General features: G+C 31.4%; 1 protein-coding gene and 1 long non-coding RNA gene across 4 annotated transcripts; one reads left to right on the forward strand and one right to left on the reverse strand.

Moving 5' to 3' along the window:
* Positions 1 to 2,286: 2,286 nt before the first annotated feature.
* LOC114408072 lies at positions 2,287 to 3,609 on the reverse strand. Its single transcript, XR_003665801.1, has 2 exons — positions 3,078 to 3,609; positions 2,287 to 2,642 (listed from the first exon to the last, which is right to left on the reverse strand). It is a non-coding gene; the product is annotated as an uncharacterized LOC114408072 (long non-coding RNA).
* Positions 3,610 to 7,777: 4,168 nt separating this feature from the next.
* LOC114408838 (aminopeptidase M1-like) lies at positions 7,778 to 14,372 on the forward strand. 3 transcript variants are annotated; one of them, XM_028372020.1, is made up of 20 exons: positions 7,780 to 8,101; positions 8,237 to 8,382; positions 8,792 to 8,894; positions 9,106 to 9,292; positions 9,386 to 9,479; positions 9,731 to 9,884; positions 10,008 to 10,112; positions 10,417 to 10,533; positions 10,812 to 10,925; positions 11,164 to 11,346; positions 11,446 to 11,728; positions 11,813 to 11,934; positions 12,016 to 12,113; positions 12,395 to 12,572; positions 12,651 to 12,765; positions 12,841 to 12,908; positions 13,029 to 13,103; positions 13,578 to 13,655; positions 13,767 to 14,000; positions 14,109 to 14,372. In XM_028372020.1, exons 1-19 carry the CDS (start codon positions 7,886 to 7,888, stop codon positions 13,950 to 13,952), a joined length of 2,622 nt encoding a protein of 873 aa, XP_028227821.1. In that variant the 5' UTR covers positions 7,780 to 7,885; the 3' UTR covers positions 13,953 to 14,000; positions 14,109 to 14,372. The 3 variants fall into 3 exon arrangements, with proteins under 3 accessions (XP_028227819.1, XP_028227821.1, XP_028227820.1); XM_028372019.1 differs by having other exon boundaries at positions 13,767 to 14,372; XM_028372018.1 differs by having other exon boundaries at positions 7,778 to 8,101; positions 11,813 to 12,113; positions 13,767 to 14,372.
* Positions 14,373 to 15,575: the final 1,203 nt, after the last annotated feature.

The raw sequence follows: 15,575 nt of genomic DNA on the forward strand, positions 1-15,575 counted from the left end.
ATATCACCAATAAAATTAATAACTTAATTTTTCTCTCTTTCTATCTATCTTTCTAGAAGTGTTTACACCTAAAAGGTATCTAAGAATCATATTTTCCTTAACTATCCAAATGAGAGATTGTTAATGTTAGTTGATAAAATCATATCATTCTTTTATAACGATCCTTCAGTTGTATAATTTATGTCAGTGAGGACAGTGGTTAACCAAATCAGAATATTCTCTTGTTATATTGAAGCATCCCTTTACTTAAAACAAAATGAATGCGCCTTTTACATTAATTTCGGGAGCAAACAAAACATACACACCTTCCAGGTGCTTATGCTTAAATTAGAATCATTTTCGCAGTAGCTCCACTTTTTTGTATGCTTATCTTGACATTGTAAAGAAAAAGACCCGGTATAAATACAGAACAGTTTTTGCTTGTACCAAGTGATGCTAGTAGCTAATAGTACTTGTTTGATGCTCTACTAGTCCTAATCCATCTTTGCTTGTGTGTGTTTCTACTTACTTATTCAGAGATTAATTAATTCCTGAAAACCCATTAATTTAGTAATTATTACTTTAGGCAAAGTGCTATAGGTCCAAATTCCTAGACTAGAGTGGCAGAATTGAATAAACTGTTAAATAAGTGCCTTTGTACTCAAGCCTGTAAAGATTCTTTAGTTAAAAATATCGTTGGTGTACATGTATATGTAGTGAGTGGAACTTGAAAGAAACATGGAATTATGAATAATAGAAGGCGCAGATGGAAGAAATAGTGTGATTGTGGAGAAAAGAAGCGCATGGCATACACGTTGGTTTTGCATATTTAATTCATAGTTGACACGAAGCCAGGTTCATTAGTATAAATTATATATTTTTGTCGCGAGATATTGATAGTGGGCTAGGCGCTATTATAGGGATGGAAAGCTCTTTGCATTCACATTAACTTGACGTTGTGTAGCGCCCGAAAGGGAACAGAAAACACAAAAATGGAATAGCAAGGTGTGTGGTGATTGGACCACAACATTATTTAGAAAACTTAGCAGAAAGACTAATCAAGGGACACCTTTGTGATGTGAGTATCGTCGGTGCGCACACCTATTGTATTAATCAACTAGTTGATGGTAAAAACAAGTCTCTTTCACACGCACAACACTCTCAACCGAAACATTGTTTGTGGATTAGATAGATAGAGTCACTTTCAGGTTTAATTTCACAGGCAAGTTGGAAGATCTTGCTCCAGTAGTTGCTATAGTTCACACTCAACTTTCGTAAGAAGAAAAGTTCAAGGGATGCGATTGTTGAAACCATATTACTCTAATTTTGTTGAAAACCCTAGTTAAACAAGTGATAGGATTAAATTAAAGTATATAAGTGATAAATAATTTTCACTTTATAAATTATTTTTAGAAAGTTGAGTTGATCACTAATTCAAATTCTAAAATAAATTATTTTTGTGCTAATTGAGCGGTATTCATTAAATGATTTTAGTTAATATACAATGGTCCGTGGATGTCATGTTCTTAGAGCAATTTTAATGAGTTTCTCTTCCCATTTAACGAGCAGGTAACAATTTACGGAGTTTCTCTTCTCATTGAAAAGCAATTTAGTGAATACCATTTGCGTTGAATTGCTTAAAAAAGTAACCATTTCATTTATGCAATTGTGGGCTATATTAAAAAAATATAATAATATTATATTGATTTTAATTTATTGGTAAATTTATTTTTAAATAAAAGTTAACTGTTACACGTTGCACTGGTTGATATATTCGCACAAAAAATTAGTCATTTAAAATATAATTTTTTAATTTAATTGAAATATCCCATATATTTATTTACATTATTTAGTTTATTATGAAAATACCATTAGAATTAAATGGTTTAAATGATCCCCTTTTAATTGCATTGTCCTATAATAAGGATTAGTTTGGATCTTATAACAAAGATCAAAGGAAGTAGTACATTTTTAATGAATAAAAATTAAATTTAAATAAAGAAATACAACCATCATTCCATTCAACTGTTAAAAAAGAATTTGACTGCAAAACCGTATCCTTTGTAATTTTTACCGTTATTGACTCCTTTTGTAATTTTTACACGAATAACTATGTTTTTACAAATAGATGCGGCGGTAAAAAAAATGTAAATACTAATCACCCCTAAAATTTTGTGAAATTACACAAACAGATAAAGTTCAAATACCCCTAACATTTTCAGTGAACGCATGCGCCATTCAACGACCAGGCATATAAATTTGATTGCAAAACTGTATTAAAAAAAGTTCCGGACCTACTTAAAAGAAGAAAAAAATCAGGGACTTGATTAAACCCTTTTTTTTTAGAGAGGATGTTTAAACTTCACCTTCGTCCTGGAAATCTCTTCTACAAATCTTTCATTATACTTCACTGGCGGATTAGTTCAACATTCCCCACTCTTTTGAATTTCTTGAAAGATAACATTAAAAAATTGTCACTTACCAAGTTACCATAATTCACCCTCAACAAATGTCCATTTCAACCCATTGCAATAGACCATGGTTTAAAACCACCAAGATTTCTGACGGAGATACAAAGCTTGTACTGTTCAAACAAAGATACAACTACTTTAAATACCACATCAACAGTGGTCGTCACATGAATAAGCTTCGTAGTTAGTTACCTGAACAAAAAATACAAAGTCATAATTAGGCCCAACCTACTACAAGGAAATATGACAAGAAAGATGTTTCTAGCAAGATTGCCAAACTTGAAGAGTTTACATGAATTTGTGGAGCATCATAAACTTGTAAGAATTTACCTTATACATAATATGATAATAATATTTAAAAAACTATCATAGTATCCAAAATAATCTAATACCACCAGTTTCACAGATCTGTAATGGGAAAAGTTTAGAATATAAAGCAAACCACAAATCAATAATTTACAAATCACAAGATGTGTTGATATCTCAGAATGCATACTGAAACATAACAAATTCAAAATTAATGGACAAATTAACAAATCACAAGATGAGTTAAAAGCCCCCGAGATACAAACAATGTTCAGAATTACTTAAAAAATTAAGATAATGGTGGGTGGATGCTAGGTTCACCTCATTGATGCTTGATCGATGATTCACCCTGGGACAATGAGCTATGATAATGATGGGTTCATTCACGATGAATTGGAATGGCTTGATCACTGGGTTTGTCGCAGAAAACTGTAATGGGTTATGGGTTCATTCAAACTAGGAGCCAGAGATATAGTTGTTGTGGGTTTGTTCACGCTAGGATACAGCTGTGATGGTGTTCATGAAACTCAAAAATTAGCTCGTGGAATCGTGTGTTTACAATTGTACCACGTAAGAAAATCAATTAGACTAGCATAAAACTCATTTCTTCAAAGACTTGGGTGGACTCACATGAAATCGTTCAAAATAGTAAGTTTATGAATAACTGAACTGTGCAAGACAGCTTAATATCCTCCCCGGCCCAAAACAACAGTGTTAATTCAGAGATCCAGAATGCAGTTGAAAGACTGCCTAATATCGTCTAGGGCTCTGCATCCCATCACTCATTATCTATGACTATGTTGTCAAACTCCAGAGTCTACCTGAAACTCATGAAGTGTCTGTAAAGTTTAAACTCAACCGATAGCAGTTTACCTTACGCAAAAAATAATATTTAAAAAACCTATCATAGTGTATCCAAACATATATTTAATCCAAAAACCAACTGTCCTGTAATGTGGATAACTTAAAATAAGCTAGAGGCAATCAATGAATCAAGAGCCAATAATTCACAAATTACAAGACACGTGATAAGAACAGAATACAAGAAGTTCAAACTTAAAAAACATAACAGGTTTGAAATTGAAAGAACAGAACACATACAGAATACAAGTTTGGAATAGACCTGGAGTTCACAATGGGTTAACGATGGGAGTGCTAACAACAGATTCATTTCATAATAGACTTGGCATTCACAACAGATTCATATAAGACTTTGGGTTTATGATGGGTTGAGTAATGATTGCTTTGATAAGTAGATATATATTTCTTATTCCATCCAACTATGTTGAAACTTTGGATGTGTATGACATACTATGGGGTAAGATAACAGAATGTGGAGAAAATATGAAAAATAACCCTATTCCTTCACTTACCCCAACTGCACCCCCTACTTCCATTCAGTCATCAGAAAAGCTCCCAAAAAAGAGTTCAACACTCTTTCTCACTCTAATCTCTCCTTTCCCCATTCCTTCTCTATCATTTTAAAAAATCTAAAGTATTTCACGATTCTCAAACAGTTCTAAATGATTCGTTCTTTTTTCAAAGTCAGGTTTGCTGAATTTCTGCTATTAAGGGAAGGCAGGTTACTGGCCTTCAACAAATAGTTTAATTAAACGTGGTATGTAAACTTTCATAGATGCCTAATGATAGGAAAGAAAATGGTTGTCAACCCTCACTTGTTATATAACCCACAACATTTTGGAAAGAAATTTGTTGCACACATGAGGAGACAAAAAATTGTTGTGGTGAGTGGCCTTTTCAACTCTGGTGCATAATTGCAGTTAGTTGGAGCACAATGCTCACCACTTCAAGGGTGCATGGCTGTTTCAAGGGATTTGCCTTTTCTGACTTTGCTGTATACTACAGCTTTTCTAGTTTATTGTTTTTGGCTTCAATTTTAGAGGAAGTCTTTGCTTCCCCCTATTTGCATTTCCCATTTTTTTCTCTATGATTTAACATTGTTTTCTATCTAAAAAAAGGGATCATGAGAAAAATGCCCAAATTATACCCATGAAATGATCAATTGAGGCCCCTACCATAAATGATTTTATTTCTGTGACTACTTTTATCGGTTCAAAGTCCAGAAACTTGTAAGAGACAAACATGAATCCATTCTACAATGAGGGCAAGAATGGAACTAGAAGGCAACCACTAGATCATGCAACAAAAATAAGCAAACACAAAAGCGACATGATTATTGTCATTATTTTTCAGGTTAAAATTAATATTTTCGTAGAAAAATAAGTTAAAATTAATTTCTAAAATCATTATTTTTTGATAATATTTTTTTATTAATTGTGTATCAAACATTGAAATTATAGTTTCTCATTTTAACATTCATGAGAAATTAAAAAATTTCGTCTACCAGTGTGTAACTTGAGAGAGAAAAAAAACAGATGATGTAATGTGATAGGAAGAGAAATAAAGAAAAAAAAAGAATTATTGATATAATATTTGAATTTTTTTATTGTTTAAATATAAATACTCCTTTCAAATTAAACTAGTATAGCTAAGTTATTTGAAAACGGTTAATGATTTTTAAAAGAAAATAAAAAATTGAGCAGGCTTATTTTTGTTTAAATGTGATTAATAAAATATAAAAAATAGGTAGTACTCTACGGTATTAAATAATTTGTGATAATTATAGTAAAATTTTTTATCAATTTTATAATGTTATCTACTTATAATTTATCGTATATAATAAATTTGTCAACTTTTATAATAATTACATTAAAAATTATCTTAATAGTATTTTATGATTAAATAATGATGTAAAATCATTTTACACTTAAACATAATTATTAGACTCGTAAAATTAATGTTAATATTTGAGTTCGGAGAGAGAAATTCTTAATTTTTCATTCACTTGTATTTATTTTATAAAATTTAATTGTTATCAACATTTTTTCATTGAAATTTATTCAATTAAAGTTTTTTTTTATCTTTTGTTTCTTCTAGAGGTCATCCGAATAAGATCCTTATGAACTTATTTCAAATAAGTTTTATAAGATTCAAATCCAAAATCACTAATTAAATTGAAACAATCCCACATTAATTCATTAATGCATTTGGTAGTTCAATTTTTTACTTTTTAAACACCCTTAATTTAAGAAAGATTCTAAAATATAAAAATTATGAATATCATTTAAATAAAAGTGTATTTAATAATTATAATAAAGCTTAAATATATTTTTTCAAATTTTTATCATTAAATTAAAATGTGATTATTTTAGATTTTTTAGTCTCGTAATTCTAGTCCTTAATCTGTAATCATTGTAGTCTCCAATAAGAACTACAAGTAGATTAACTAATCCTTCTAAAATTTTAATATGCTATTGTTTATTTAGTATGTTAATTCTATTAGTTAATCTATTTAAGTGACAAACAAAGTTGAACATACTAAATTTATTAAAAGAATTAACATACTAGATGACTTGTTAAAATTTCTAAAGAACTGAAATGAAACAAAAACGTTTGAAAGGACTAATTCTGAATTTTATATACTTTAGGGATAGAAAAAGCATACTTTATCCTATTTAAAATTCAAGTTGAGTGATTTATTTTTTTTAAAATAAAATAAAAGAGAGTAAGCGGCAGAGAACAAAAGAGACAGATAAAACAATATGTATGCGACAAACTTAACATGGTTTTTCCCACAAGAAAAGTAATGATAGGATCATACGATAATGCCAATAATCAATCCAAATTTCAATGTCTACGTTGGCATTGGAGCATTTGTATTATTGTAAAGGTGTATTGAGTTTGACACTTCAAACTCCTTATTGTAGTTTTTTTCATGATAAAAAAAATTATGCTAATATTTTAAGGAATATAATTCAATTAATTAAACAATTTATATTAGTTATTCTTAATTCACTAATATCGAGTTAAATTTTTATGAATTTAAAAAAGGACACCAATATAATCTATATCAATTATTATACAATTAAATAACTTTATATCACATCATAATTTAATTAATCTAATCGTTGAATTATAATATATTAATATACATTATCTTGATTATTTATCTCAATTTTGATGAAAATTAAACATCAATAATAAGATTATCAAATGATTTATTTTAGCATAGTTTGAAAAAAAAATATTAAATTAATTTTGATTTATATAAAACACGTATTAAACGATTTACCATTAAAATAAAAATTGATAAATATGATTTACATGAAAGTATCATTATTCGATGTAATAGTAAGTCCTAAAATAAAATTATTCAATTAAAAATTATTAAATAATATAATGATAAGTTATGTTACATTAGTTTCATTTGATTTCCCATAAAAAAATTAAAATATATTTTAGTTTTTTTAATGTTTTTTTATTATATTCAATTTAGTATTTTATGTTTTAAAAAGTTAAATTTAATTTTTTTTATATATTTAAAGTGAGTTAAAATAGTCATCCTATCAATTTAAATTTAATGTCATTAATATTTTTAACATAATAACGACTACAAACTGTAACAAAAAACAATACTTCATTTTTCTAAAGATTTTTTTTAATGCTTTTTGTCCTCTGAAAGTTCAAATTAAGGGGCATGTGTTTTTTTAGTTCCCAAAATAAAATCTTGCAATTTTTAATCTTTCAATTTCAAAAAATCTCGTGTCATGTTGTCATCAAATTGCCTTTGCTAGCCCTTTGCTTCCTCGAATTTCATTTGCAGACGTAACAAAGAAAGAGAGGTATAATCAAATGTAAATTTTTATTAGAATCAATAATCACCAAATGTCAATTTAAGAGGTCTCACATTTTAATCACATATCTTCTTATAGTGATATTATATTTTATAGCATTCCAATTAATTACTTATTTTAAAAAAAGGTACATTTTAATCCAATTTAGAGGTTAAAACACATTAAAAAGATCATAAAAAAAAATCAAACAAATTAAATAAGAAAACACAAACAATAAAAAAAAATATTTTAACCCATTTCTCTTCTCTTTTATTTTACATCCTTTACAATTTTACCTATAATCCAAACCAGGTGATAGTGAGGGTCAACAGAGGAGGAACAATCTCTATAAATAGTAGTAAATACCCATCCAACCTCAGATTTAACTCTCAACTTGTTTCGTTCCGTGTGAATTTGTGCAAACACAATAAACAGATGGATCAGTTCAAAGGACAGCCTCGCCTTCCGAAATTCGTCGTTCCGAAACGCTATGACATTAGGCTCAAGCCCGACCTCGTCGCGCACCGTTTTGCAGGTTCCGTCGCCGTCAACCTCGACATCGTCGCCGCCACCTCTTTCATCGTTCTCAATGCCGCCGAACTCGACGTTAGCAACGACGCCGTTTCATTCACCAACCAAGATTCCTCCAAGGTACTCTCTACTGGTTGCTGATATTTCTCTAGTAGAACATTCGAGATTCATAACTATGAAGTTCTCGCATCCTTATGTGTGGAGTGTTGTTGCTCATATAAGTATAACCAATTAATGGATGTCTATGGTATGCAGGTTATTAAACCTTCTCGAGTTGAGTTGTTTGAAAATGATGAGATTCTGGTTTTGGAGTTCCCAGAGGAATTACCTATTGGCTTCGGTGTCTTGTCCATTCGCTTTGAAGGAATCTTGAATGATAGAATGAAAGGCTTCTACCGAAGGTGACTCTTGTTTTGTTTTTCTTTGCTTCATATTACATGCTAAATAGTTTACCTTAATTCTGCTTGAGGCTGCATTTTCATCACCGATTCTTTATTATTAATTTTCTTGCGGCTATAGATTTTATGTAAATTGTTCATTTCAAAACCCTACTGGTATCTAAATAACATAAGGCCGTGACTGGATAAACCCAAGATGCGTAAGTTGATTTTAACTTATTTGAGAAACTCAATTCATTTTACCTTCTTATTTTTTTCCCCTTTAAGTCCTTGTGGAGAAGTTTATCCAAACAAGACTATAATATAAGTTTTTTTTCCCCTTGCCTTGCTATTTTTTCTGAGGAAATAGATGGATGGCTAATTCCAGTTTTTTGTTTTAAAATTAATTTATATGGCTATTTTTTATGTGCAGTACCTATGAGCACAATGGTGAGAAGAAGACTATGGCAGTTACACAGTTTGAACCAGCTGATGCCAGGCGATGCTTTCCTTGTTGGGATGAACCTGCTTGCAAGGTTTACTTGTCTCCCTCTCTTCCCTTCTAAATGAACCTTTTGTAAGCATTAGCAAAGCTAGAATATTATTGTTACAATGACGCAAGCTTAATACTTCCAATAATAAGCTTCTTTTGGGTTCATGGCTTGGGTGCTAAGGCCTATGAGGGTGAGACAGATCTGAATGGATTTTGAGGTTGGGCCCACTTTTCTCATGAGGTTGATCTTGCAGGCTACTTTCAAGATCACATTGGATGTGCCTTCAGAGCTCGTTGCTCTTTCCAACATGCCAATTGTTGAAGAAATAACAGACGGAGATCTGAAAACAGTCTCGTATCAAGAATCACCAATTATGTCTACATATTTGGTTGCGGTTGTTGTTGGTTTATTTGATTATGTGGAAGATCATACCTCAGATGGTAAAAGCATGTTTGCTCTGTACATTTTAGGCATTGGTTGTTTGTTAGTACCAACCTTCTTGTTTTTCTTAATTGAATTTAACATCTCTACAGGGGTCAAAGTCCGGGTGTATTGTCAAGTTGGTAAGGCAAACCAGGGGAAATTTGCACTTGATGTAGCTGTGAAAACTTTGGAACTATACAAGGGGTAAGTATGTAACTATATACAATATTGTGCTTCTTAGGCAGGAAATTTATCAGATATAATCCATGATCTCATTTCTTTTCAATTCGATTTATCCATCTCATGGCTGCAAACCATTAGAAATATTCATTATATGGGGCTAATAATTTATTAAATATATGTTAACTTCAAGTTAGTCTATTTGCTTGACTATATGTATAGATATTCTGCATTGTTGATCATTTATTCATCATTTAACTATGATAATGTAACAGTTACTTTGCCACTCCCTACTCGCTGCCAAAATTGGATATGATTGCAATCCCTGATTTCGCTGCTGGAGCCATGGAGAACTATGGTTTAGTTACATATCGGGAGACTGCTTTGCTATATGATGACCAGCATTCTGCTGCTGCAAATAAACAGAGGGTACTCTGCTTATCCATAAAGTTGATTTGGTATCAGCTACTTGAGTTTCCATTCTAAATTTTAAGAACTAATAATTTTGTTACTAACTGAAGGACAAAATATATTTCTTTGGTTACTGTTTAGGTTGCAACTGTAGTAGCTCATGAACTAGCACACCAGTGGTTTGGCAACCTTGTTACAATGGAGTGGTGGACACATTTGTGGCTGAATGAGGGGTTTGCAACATGGGTAAGTTGTGTAGCTCATACACCCTCAAATTGATGCCATTGCCTATGAAGCACCGACACCGGACACGACACGGACACGTGGGCACCTGTAATATCCAAAATATAGAATGTAGTACGGGTATCGTGTCGGTGTCGGACACTCACACGGACGCGTGTCAGACACCGGACACGGCAAGGGGCTGGGGTGTCCGTGCTTCATAGGCCATTGCAGAGATGTTGGTTGGTTTTGTTGCTTTTACTTTAACTTTTTTAAATTTAACCTAGTTTATGTTTTTCTTCCTCTTCTCTTCTTTTGGCATGGTCAGGTGAGCTATTTAGCCACTGATAGCTGTTTTCCTGAGTGGAAAATATGGTCTCAATTTCTTCATGAATCTACTGAGGGTCTTAAGCTGGATGGACTTGCGGAGTCCCACCCAATTGAGGTATTGTTTAATCTACGTTTTTCATGTGTTTAGTTTGTCTCAGATAATGGATTTGGCTAATTTTATCTGATTTGGGGATTTTATGCTAATTAATTATATGTAATTCAAATCTATAAATTATTTGTTATATAATATCAATTTGTATATATATTTGTTTTTTAATTAAAGTATATATATAAATTGTACATTTATTTTTTCTTTGGTTAAAATGTTCATAGGCTCTCTTATTCGTTTAAAGTGTATTTTAAAGTTTTAATCTATGTAAATTATATTTACAGGTAGAGATCAATCATGCTTGTGAGATTGATGAAATATTTGATGCAATAAGTTATAGAAAAGGTGCATCTGTAATTAGGATGCTGCAAAGCTATCTTGGTGCCGAATGCTTTCAGGTTAGTACTTGGCCATGGCCCCTTTCTGGTTCCATAATAAACTATATTTTCATTGCCAAATTTGAAGGGATGAAATAGTTAAAGGTATTTATATTGAGTTCAATGAGTTACAGCAATATGTACTTAATAGTATATGAATGCTTTTAAGAAGTGTGTATTAAATTACATATAAAATATGGCTGAGTTGTATATCATGCTATTTGTGATCAAATTATACATTGCTTTTTCATGCAACCAGAGGTCGCTGGCTTCATATATAAAAAGACATGCTTGCTCAAATGCTAAGACTGAGGATCTATGGGCTGCACTTGAGGAAGGATCTGGTGAACCTGTGAACAAGTTAATGACCTCATGGACAAAGCAGAAGGGATATCCTGTTGTATCTGTTAAAATCAATGATCAGAAATTGGAATTTAATCAGGTTCCATTGCATCTGACTTTTCATTTGATTTTTGTATGATTATGTTCAGAGACAAAATCCATCACATCTCGAGTGTAAGCTTTGTATGTTTATTGACAGTCGCAATTCTTGTCAAGTGGTGCTCAAGGAGAAGGCCATTGGATTGTTCCAATAACATTATGCTTTGGCTCTTATGATGTCCACAAGAGTTTCCTCTTGCAATCAAAATCTGAAACACATGATGTCAAAGATTTCCTTGGTTCCACACACAAAGGTTTAAATTGTTGGATTAAACTTAATGTGGATCAGGCTGGTTTCTACAGGGTGAAGTATGATGAGCTGCTTGCTGCTAGACTTAGATATGCAGTAGAGAAACAACTCTTATCTGCATCAGACCGATTTGGTAAATTGGATAATCTCTTGAAAATTCATTTCCAATGGTAGAAAAGGAAAATACTAATAACTTGCAACTTATTTACATTGACAGGCATTTTGGATGATTCATTTGCACTTTGTATGGCTTGCCAGGAATCATTGACCTCCTTGATTAACTTGATGGGATCTTACAGGGAGGAAGTTGATTATACCGTGTTGTCTAACCTGATAACTGTAATGTTATTTTTCAAATCTTGTTCATTCATTACTTGGGTTATATATGTTGGACATAATTCCAATTCTTTTGTTTGGCAGATAAGTCTTAAAGTTCAACGTATTGCAGCTGATGCAGTACCAGACTTACTAGAATATTTCAAGCAGTTCTTTATTAACCTTTTTCAGTACTCTGCTGAGTAAGTTGTTGAATGCACAATCCTGGGAAGATTGTGTTTCTGTTAATAAAATTTTGTAGAAACTACTGACATTTCTATTGCTTTGCATAATGATTGGAAAGGTATATGCTAGGAGTCATGTTTGTCTGTTGTAATGTATCTGATAGTAGGACTGGGGATAAAGATATTGGAAAATCTGGATTTTGGATAGCCTAAAAAAGATGCCTACTATGCTCTTTTTATAGTGGTCTTTTTAACATCTTGGGTTCTACTTCTTACCCCATATTGGCATTGCCTTGCAGGAGGCTTGGTTGGGAGCCTAAACCAGGAGAGAGTCATGTAGATGCAATGTTGAGAGGAGAAATTTTGACTGCCCTTGCTATGTTTGGTCACGATTTAACACTGGATGAAGCAAGCAAGCGTTTTCAGGCATTCTTAGAAAACAGAAATACACCACTTCTTCCACCTGATATAAGAAAGGTTGGGTGCAGCGTCATTTTAATGCATGAAATCTCCCTATAGATTCTTCTGTTGATTATTATTGTGAAATGTTGGCAGGCGGCATATGTAGCTGTAATGCAACGGGCAAGCAAATCTAACAGATCGGGTTATGAATCCCTTTTGAAAGTATATAAGGAAGCTGACCTAAGTCAGGAGAAAACACGTATTCTGGGTAATGAAATGTCTTGTATGAGAGCATATCATACTTTTTTCTGGGTCTGTATACTAATATTTTCTATGATTGTAGGCTCTCTGGCATCTTCACGTGATCCAGATCTAATTCTTGAAGCTCTAAACTTCATGTTGTCATCTGAGGTAACCTTTCTTCAGATATTTTATAAGTCAGAATGCACATACATACATTATTAGCATATTATTTTTTTATTTATGCATAATGGATATTCATATGTTGTTAACTTGCTATATATTGTTAAGGTTCGTAGTCAGGATGCTGTTTTTGGACTTGCTGTTACCCGGGAAGGACGAGATGTAGCTTGGGCATGGCTTAAGGTATAAACAACCCAGAACCAGTAGTGAGTAGTCATATATGAAGTGTGGAACACATTAAATTGAAATTAAGTTTTGTGCCAGCCTCAGTTTTTATTTTATTTTAGTTCAGTTTCCATCAAGGCTTTGCAGATTGATCAATGTTGAGACTGTGTAAAGATTCATCAGAAAAAGTTTCATTTTTTATATTTGGAGAACACTTGGCCGTTGTCTGATTTAGGAATTGGCCTTCTTTGCAAACATTGTTTGTCAATTGTGATGTCTCGTTAATCCATTTACATGCTAGTATGCTACTGCTTTATCTCTTTAAGCCTGGAGAGTGCATGCTAAAATTCACCTTGTGCTTTTTCCCCATTCTATAGCGATTTCTTAGCACACTGCTTTATCTCTTTATGAGGCCTTCATTTTGAAGAAAAAACTGATTGTGATCATGAGTTCATGACACACATCTTCTCACCGTTCTCTAATGTTATACAGGAAAATTGGGAACACCTCATAAAAACATATGGTTCAGGATTTTTGATAACTCGGTTTGTCGGTGCAGTTGTCTCACCGGTTTGTCTCATGCCCCTCTACATGCTTTGTCCCATTGGTTTTCTTAGCACACTCTAATTTTCCTCTCTGTAATGTTCAACTGTAATTCTTAATTTTTCTTTGTTGGTGCAGTTTGCTTCCTTTGAGAAGGCCAAGGAGGTAGAGGAATTCTTTGCTACCCACGCTATGCCATCCATTGCTAGAACGTTAAGGCAGAGCCTTGAGCGGGTCAAAATCAATGCAAATTGGGTTCAGAGTGTTCAGAACGAAAATAGGCTTGGTGATGCTATGAAGGAATTGGCATACAGAGTTTACTAGGCTCTTGTCTAGAGCGCTTTTCCATAAATAAAAAAAAGAAGTGTGGTGGTAATTTCAACTTTCTTCTGTCTGTCAATGTTACCGTCTTTTGCTAAGCATGGACCTTGCGAGTTGCCTGACATGGGAATAATGTGTGTGCCCTTTTTAAATCTGCAGTCGTGCGATTTTGGTTTGAGATGACAAAAATACCCTCACTCTTGGATATTTGCGGACAAAATTTCGTAACGGATAGAAGATAAATACTTAAATGAGTGTTCATGGATGATGAAGACAAATATTAGAGTACTTGTTTCGTACATATTCATTATAATAAAATTACATAAATGTCTTTGTTTAACTAAGGACTTGTGAGATTTAAGTATGTATCTTATTAACTTTGGTTTACACTTATGAAATTGAATTATTTAGTTTTGTGGTCCATAATCTTATTTGACTCAAGATTATATTTAGTAAATGATACATATTATTTTAAAATAAAAAAAAGTAGGAACTAAAAATACCCTTCCGTTATCCGTCAGTACTTCCTAGTTAATGTATATATTCCATTCATTCCTTTTTAATTGTTGAATTTTTGGGAGATTTTTAAAGTTATAAAAATATATATAACTTTTTAAAAATTATAATGAATATTCAAAATTTTAAAATATATTATTATACTAGTAGTTGTATATAATTTAACACATTTTTAATATATTAGTAGTATATAGTATGTGTATTATATATAGTTATAGTTATTATAATATTTAATATTATATTACATATATGAAAAGAGAACTTGTTTTATATTGTGGGTTTATAATTCACGTTTTCTCTTAGGATAAGAAACATGCTAATGCTAATATCATAGGATAAAAACAATTAATATTTATCATGTTCTATTTATCTTAACCATCAATTGGACCCATAAAGATTTATAGGATTAAAATTACCGTTTGAAAATGTTGAAGAATAAAAAATATTTTACCCAAAACTCAACCATTAAAAGTTAAAACAGACTTTTATAGTAGGGCAAATGTTAACAAGTATGGTACTCGTGAAGTTAAAGTAAAAAACGTTTAACACTGGTGTTGCTTTCGATCCCACTCAATGATACTTTTAGGTTTCTTTTTCTTTTTCTGTTTTTAAGTTCAATTATTTTGGTTAGGTTTAATTACTCATTTAGTCTTTATAGTTTCTACCTTTTAGTCCCTATAGTTTGAAAGTGTTCTTTTTAATTCCTATAATTTTTATTTTAATTCTCTTTTAGTCCGTATAATTTAAAAGTGATATTTTTAGTCTTTATAGCTTGTATTTTAATTATCATTTAGTCCATATAGTTTGAAATTGATTTTTTTAGTTCTTATATTTTTTATTTTAATTATGTTTTAGTCCTTGACACAAAAAAATATATAAAAATAATTAGCTACAAATTAAATATAAATTATCAAATATTTTTTATTACAAATTATTTTGTTAGAAATTAGTTATAAATTAATTGTTAATATTTTTGTAGTTAATTATAATATTACTCATATTTTAATGGTAAGGACTAAAAGAGAATTAAAATATAAAGTATATGATTAAAAATATCACTTTTAAACTATAAAGACTACAAGAAAATTAAAATATAAATTATAAGGATTA

Source organism: Glycine soja, chromosome 4, assembly GCF_004193775.1.
Source record: "Glycine soja cultivar W05 chromosome 4, ASM419377v2, whole genome shotgun sequence".
Taxonomy (NCBI): domain Eukaryota; kingdom Viridiplantae; phylum Streptophyta; class Magnoliopsida; order Fabales; family Fabaceae; genus Glycine; species Glycine soja.